General features: G+C 36.8%; 1 protein-coding gene across 1 annotated transcript in view; it reads right to left on the bottom strand.

Annotated features, from left to right (window-relative positions):
- Positions 1–5,031: 5,031 nt before the first annotated feature.
- Positions 5,032–7,534, bottom strand: part of LOC101850945 (calbindin-32) — a gene marked incomplete in the record, with an annotated part of 155,313 nt that continues 152,810 nt past the window's right edge. The window contains 1 exon segment of the mRNA XM_035968816.1: positions 5,032–7,282. Coding sequence (XP_035824709.1) covers positions 7,091–7,282 — 192 coding nt within the window.

Genomic DNA, 7,534 nt, shown 5'->3' on the forward strand with positions numbered 1-7,534 from the left:
CTTCTTTTTTTGCCCCCCCCCCCCTTCTTTTTGTCCACTAGATTCTTGACCTTTTCTGCAGCCTTTCTATTGCTACTCATTGGCTCCCTTTTACTGTTGTCTTTCAGCAATAGCCCTGAGCATATGGTAAGGCCTAACACTTAGCCTTCCCCGTAAAGGGCGAAAAGTCTCGTAGGTCCTATAGTGCAAGCTGCGCACGTTAAAGACCCATTGGTTGTCATAAAATCAATAAGAGTAGACTTTGACCGCCACCAGGGCAAAATTCACAATTCCTACCAAACTGAAAATGTTTAATGTGCCTCGCGTGATCATTATGACCTTATGCAGTTGTGAGCGCCGTAAAACACGCTCCAAAACAATAACAAAATAAAACATTCGTCCAACACAAAATATATATATATATATATTTTGGGTTAATTTCTTTAATGTCATCGTTGAGACTTCCAACGTTAAATATAAGACAATCGGTCTTATTAAGCAATATTTTTTTCAAATTACAGGTTGACGTGAAAGGGTTACGTACTTCTCCCCGGCACTGATGTCCATGTTCTGTGCATCTAAAGTTGAATATAAACATAACTACTGTACCATTCAGGACATAATATTTGTGTTACTTTGTTACATTCTGACAAACAAAACTCCCTTTTCGATTTTAATCGTAAGTTTACTAAAAAATAAAATTGCGCACAAGCAGGGGCCCATATAAAAAGAGAGGGGGAAAAAATCTACTTCTTCTTAAGGGGTTATTACACACTCAGTTAAAACTGACCTGTTGTGCGTCCTCTTTGTAATAAGAAAATAAGGCATGACGCAACCTTGATAAATAATATACTATTTTGTGATCGTCAAAATCCAGCAATGAAAAGAGTAACCAGTCAGTCACATTGGTAACTTTGATGCGTTGGTGGTGAATTTGATGTTATTGTCTTTATTTTAAAAAAAAAAATTAAATGACGTTGCATTTGATAAGTTTACCAAGGAAAATGTTATTGTCGGCAAGCCTCATGCGTTTGTGTGTGTGTGTCTGTGTGTGTGTGTGTGTGTGTGTGTTTGTGTGTGTGTGTGTGTGTGTTTGTGTGTGTGTGTGTGTGTGTGTGTGTGTGAGTGAGTGAGTGGTTTGTGTGTGTGAATACACGCACGTACGTGTGAGTGTGTGTTTGTGTATATACAGTACGTATGTGTGAGTGTGTGTTTGTACATGCGTTCGAGTCAACGTTTGTGATCGTATAATAATCAATTATCTTTTTTGGTGCAAGAAATGGGAATCGTATATTTTTTAACAAAATTAAAAAATGCAAAAATAAAATAATAAACGAGACTTGAAGAGTTTTTTAATGTTTATTCACGTAAGTTCAAATCACAAAAAGAATGGGAACATTAAAAATTAATTAAACGACATTTTATAATTGTAAAACGAAAAAACAAATTAAGACAGGTGTTAGCGAATAACAGAAACATAAACGTTTGTCCTTTTGTGTTAAGTACAAATAGGAAAGTTATGCGCCTAAAATTTTTATGCTACTTAAAATTAAACATTAAAGATTATCATAAATCAAAAAGATATATTAATGTGAAGCTTGCAACAACTTCCTACTACCTTCTATGGAACAAAGTACTAATAAGTGAAGGAACTTTTGAAAAACAAGAATTGGAATGGTTAGAATTTTGTTTAAAAGTTGGAACACAATCAAACAGGTAACCCATGAAACTAAAAGAACAGGTATTTATTTTTTCAATTCTAGAAGGGAACCGTTTTGCTCTTAAAAGGAACGACTTACAAAGTTCTGATATTGATATGAAGGAAAGATGTATGTTGACCAGGGTTGCAAGATATCATTACATTAGTCAGCAAAAAATAAAAATGGTATGTCAGAGAAAATGACCAATTAAAAGACTGACCAACGTTCAGGGCAGGTACCTGCCAAATGTGTCATAATAATAGTGGATGTTTTACGCCCTCATCGACACAATTTAAATCCTCCCCAAACAGCCACACTACATAGGCCGGTTTAAAATGTATAGCGTTCTTATTAATTGCAAAGCCGTCTCTGTGAGTCCATTTGAGGACTAAAACAAAAACAGGAGCAGGAAAGTAATATGTTCAAAATGCGTATTACTTTTTAAAAAATGTATATATCTATAATAATATGAATTATTACTGATAAAGATTATGAAAAATAAAAATAATGTAGACAAAAGTGGGGGATGGGGATAGAAATCTCCAATAGTAGGGAGATAACAAATTTACAACAATGACATCAAACATAGATTTATTTATTTAACCTGTAGCACTGTCCACAAAAAGGATACCCCAGCCTTCTGTAAACTGAAGTCATAGGTTCCTGCACAAAAAATGTGTACGAAACAGAACGAGATTCCCTTAAAATTCCACTGCTGTTGATTGACAAATGAATCTAGGTAAAATCAAATGAGTAATACTCATATGTTGGAAATTCAGGGATAGTTAGCAAGACACCTCATGGAACCAAGAATTCAGAAAGCGTAAGAAGGACGAGGGTTTTGAGTTAGCCTAGGAACACAGAAATGTCGAAAATGTAGATAAAAGAAAATCCAGAAGTGGAGCCCCCAATAGGCTGATATCAGTAATGATCTAGAATTAACATATTGGAACATGAATAGATTTATCAATACAAAATGAGAAGGAAACTAAAGTAACAAATGAGAAGTGTAAACATAAAAAAAGACAAACAAGAAGATGGATGTACAAAACACGAATAATAAACAAAAGGGAAAATTATGGGCAGCAGATTAAGTAGGTAAAGTGAAAAGGTTTTCTGTACAGTTAAGTTAGAGTAAGTTTAAAAGAAGAATAATTGAGGAAAGAAAAGACAAAGCAAACATGGTATTTGTGGTTGAAGAATGAACTTGAACCAATGAACAGCAATATCGCAATTTTTTGGTTACATAAGATTTAACTATATTTTGTTAGTTTTGCAAAAGACGTCATTCCAAGAACTAGGGGTATGTTGTCCTTACCTTTCAAGGTTAGCGACAGTCCAGTTCGAATGTTTTCTCGTTAACCAGTGTTACAAAATGCAGGCAATCAAAATGTTTCTACATCACGACATGACGACAGCAAACCAGAGAAGCTTTAAAAGCACAGTTAAAACGGGGGCAAGAAAAGCTTGCGATTGATAATTATAAACAGTATAGTTGGTCATTGTGTATGGTATGTTTCAATTAATGAAATGAATCAACAATGTGGAAGCCATAGTCACCAGTCACCGTTCTTGGGCTGTGATTCTTTCTTAATTAAGCGTTTGTCCATCCTCACACACGCGAAAGTTTTCAATTTTTCCTTTTTAAAGAGAAACCTTTAGTCACTTTCAAACTCTTCTATTAACCTCCTATGACGTCTTCCGCACAGAATCGAACACTAACAACGCCAAGTGCGAGCGCTTCTTGTTGAGAATAATAGAATATTTCAGCCCGCCTTAAAGCAAACATTCGTATTTGATGACATCGGCGCCTTTACTCGACATGTAACGACTCGCTGAAGCGTATTCTTGTTAAACTGTTACTTTGTGAACGACAAGGCAGACCCTGCAGTTGGTGGTTCTTTCGTAACAATCAACAGTAAGCCCTACCACGAAAAAACTACCATGGCATCGCTCTTGCGTCTTCAGAATGATCTTTTCCCAACCTAAATTCTCCATAATTACGGTCAATCCAGAAAAAGAGGCGATCTTTTTCTAAATTCGCTGCGATTACACTTTGCAGAGGCAAACAAGTTCACCTCCCACGCCTTTTTCCTTCACTTTTGTATCTTCACTCTCGCTATCTTTCGTCGGAAGCAAAAGTTATAATCGTCATACTCTCACCAAAAGTATAAAAATATCAGCATAGTAGATTACACAATTGATACGAACGCAAGCGATACAATTAAGAAAAAGATGGAAATTCCAGCAAAAGATGGGGAAAATGAGTGATCTGTTCCAACAACTACATATATACGTTGACATATGTACAAATATCCTAGGGAACTGCGGCAGCAAAGAATCTAGGCTGGGACTGCAAAATTAGATAAGCACTCATTGAAAGTATAAAGCTATACAGGTACACAATATTCACATTTCTCTTATATACACAATGCAGGCATAACTTCTGGGGTATATTTGACAGCAGCCATTTCACACAATTTCATTTCCACAGCTGTCTTCCACTGGAAATTACTTTTCAGTGGAGAAAAAGGATATCGATTTTGAATTATTCCACTGCTGAATTTTCGACTTTAATCTAATTAATATATTCAATAGAAGAGTTTGTGCAGAGTTTCTTTTTCCAGTTTATCAGGTGGGCACTTTTCTTAAAAGATAATTTAAACTTTTTGAAGAAAAAGACAATTTTACTGAGGCGCCGGAGATCATTTAGGTCTAAGTGCTTGAGAGGAAGAGGACTATTTACAAACCAGATGTCTTTTAAACTTGAAATTACTTTACTTGAATTAACAGGACAGCTCAGGTCCTTTTCTTCAACAGCTTAGTTTTGGTATTTGTCACTTTGGCTTTGAAGGATAAAAGTCGTTTATGGCATTAGAACAATGCCTCAGCTTCGTAGGCTAGTGTTCTCCTATAATAATAATTATGGTAAATGATTTTTCAAACAAAAGGTAAATTCAAACATTCGTTTACCTTGCTCTCTCCCCCTATCTCATTTACTATCTCACTCTCATGGTTTCTCCCTTACTCTTTATATATATAATCCTACATATAAACACACGCACACACACACACACACACACACACACACACACACATATACATACACACACTTACACGCACACACACACACTACACACACTCTCTGTCTTTCTCTCACATACACACACACACGCAAACACACACACACATGCACGCACATATACACACATACACACACAGACACACACACTCAAACACACACACACACACACACACACACACACACACACACATATACACACACACACACACTTCCATACAACCATTCTGACCCTAATAAAAAACAATCAATTCTGGTGAACCGATACAATTAATTGTTGTGAACAAAATTGCAGTCTTTTATTCCCCACAAAGACCGACAGGAAATATACTCCACATTATAAATCAGATGGAACGGCAAACGAAAGCCTTACAACGAACACGCATGTAAGCGAGCATACTTGCGGTACCTTAAACCTTTGAATCTTGTGCTGTTATGCTGTTTTGGAGTTTAATGTTGTTCTTCCAAGAAAAAAGGAATAAATATATGGAATAGGGGGCACCGACTGGGGAGAGACGTCTATTCTGATTATAATCTGTGCCTTGTTTACATTATTTCATTTATGCTTAATTTGCATTTTAGTACAGTTTATCTATCTACCTATCTATCTATCTATAAGTCTGTCTGTCTGTCTGTCTGTCTTTCTGTCTGTCTGTCTGTCTGTCTGTCTTTCTGTCTGTCTGCTTGTCTGTCTGTCTATCTATCTATCTATCTATTTATCTATCTATTTCTGTTAGATAAATTGCTTTATCATGTTATCTCTATTCCTTGTTCACACGGCACCTTTGAGTTCCATTATCCGACCCCACTTCCACCGCATCCAGAGGAAAGTCGCTGCCTTATATTTCTCTCTACTTGACCCAGTCATTACGCCATTTTTCATTTTGAGTCAACCCACCGTCCGTCTGACGAATAGAGTCGAACGGACATTGGCCTTTCATTACATACTTGTGATTGTGTGCACTATGAGAAATAGCTCTAGAATGATATTATACGTTGTGAGGTTAACTAATATGAGTATTTTTACAGAACACCGCCTCCCTTGTGCGCTAAGATTATGTGCCATTCAAATCTTTGAGTGCGTATTACTCTGTATGTGTGTGTGTGTGTGTGTGTGTGTGTGTGTGTGTGTGTGTGTGTGTGTGTATGCGTGATTCAAGTCTTCTCTCCGCCCGCGGGAATAGCTCAAGCCACTGTTTTATGACAAGAAACATGTACTGAACAGTCACACGCGCTCTCGACTTTTGCTTTCTGAAGCACATCAAAGCAAGAGCATGACATTGATAAAACATACTTATTCAAGTTATGTTGAAAATCAGGAAATAGGTCCTTGATACAATACAAAAAGGTAAATTGAAGTATAGAATAATGTAAACAAAAAAATGCAGGTGGCGAACCAAAAAAGCTAAAATAGAAGCAGAAAACATAATATATATTTAAAATTGAACATTCTAAGCGGAATGCCACTTGGAAAAGAATAAGAGTTATAGATTTGGTCCAGATACGAACATGGTATTAACATCTCGGGCTACGGACAGAAATAAAAAAAACCCAAAAAAAGGGAAGAGATTGATGATCATGATGTATCCATTACAAAACTTTCCAAAGGGAATTTAAATGCTGCTGGAAAATAGCATAATTCTTCGTGAATTTTCTGAACACGTGGGATATGGACTTGGAACAGAATGTTGAAGAGTAGAGCAAGGAAAATGTGAACCTCCCTCCCTTCCTCCCACAAATCTTTCTGCGGCTACTTTCGTTACTCAACATCTTCGGAAATGTCTCCTCAAGCTTATTGTTTTTGCCTGTACGCTTGTTGTTATCTGCCTTCCTTCTCTATACCAGGAACACTAGATCTATTCATAGTAATGTTTCGATTAAATGAATAGTTGCCTGGTTTTGGGGTGCTGGCTAAAATTACACCTTGGCTTTTCGTCCGTATCAGTTTTTGTGTAAGGAAACTACCATAAAACCTTAAAGAAAACATAGATCTAGATTTTGCCCAAAGTTGTTGTCACAGTCTCACAAAGCTTATCTGATAATAATAAGGTAATATGTTGGTTTCATCCTTTTTTCCCCCTCTATTTCAGTATAGATTTATTTGTACAAAGAATTGTTAAACTTCAGTACTGGAAACATTAACATTTACGTCAGAAAACGTCCCAATTTTCTTTGTAGACGCTTATATTACTGTGAACAACCTGCTACGTCACAGCGCGTTGCGTTCTGCGTATAATCGAATAACAAGAAAATGAAAGAAAATAGAAAAAGAAATTCGTCGTTATCAAATTGTTATAGACATCGGTACTCTCGTGAGAGTTCCTAATCACTATTCCTTGACCGCTCCGTCTTTAGCCGCTGCCTCCTCGCCTCCCTCTTCCCCCTCGGGACCCTGAGATGCTTTGGCAAAGGAGACGAGGACCATGGAGAGCTCGTCCTTGTCGATACGGCCGTCGTGGTTGATGTCGCACTCGCGCAGCAGGATGTCCTTGAACTCCTCGATGTCGTCTGCATCGTAGTCCTGGACGCCATGTTCAATTTTGGAGGAGAAAAAAAAAAAGCGGAAAAGCCATTAGAGTGTATTGCTTTTACTGCTCAGTTATTTTTTTGATGGGTAAAAAACAACAAATATGAGAAAGACAAAGGGTGTGGTCTTTTGCTAGTTTTTATTTGTTTTTCAAAATTTCATTTACATTCTAAAAATGCATTTTGGAACAGAAACGATCTACTTGAATGGGCTCATTTTTGTCACCGGTATGTTTTATATTATAAA

The sequence above is a fragment of the Aplysia californica genome, unplaced genomic scaffold, assembly GCF_000002075.1.
Source record: "Aplysia californica isolate F4 #8 unplaced genomic scaffold, AplCal3.0 scaffold00086, whole genome shotgun sequence".
In the NCBI taxonomy this organism is placed as follows: Eukaryota; Metazoa; Mollusca; class Gastropoda; order Aplysiida; family Aplysiidae; genus Aplysia; species Aplysia californica.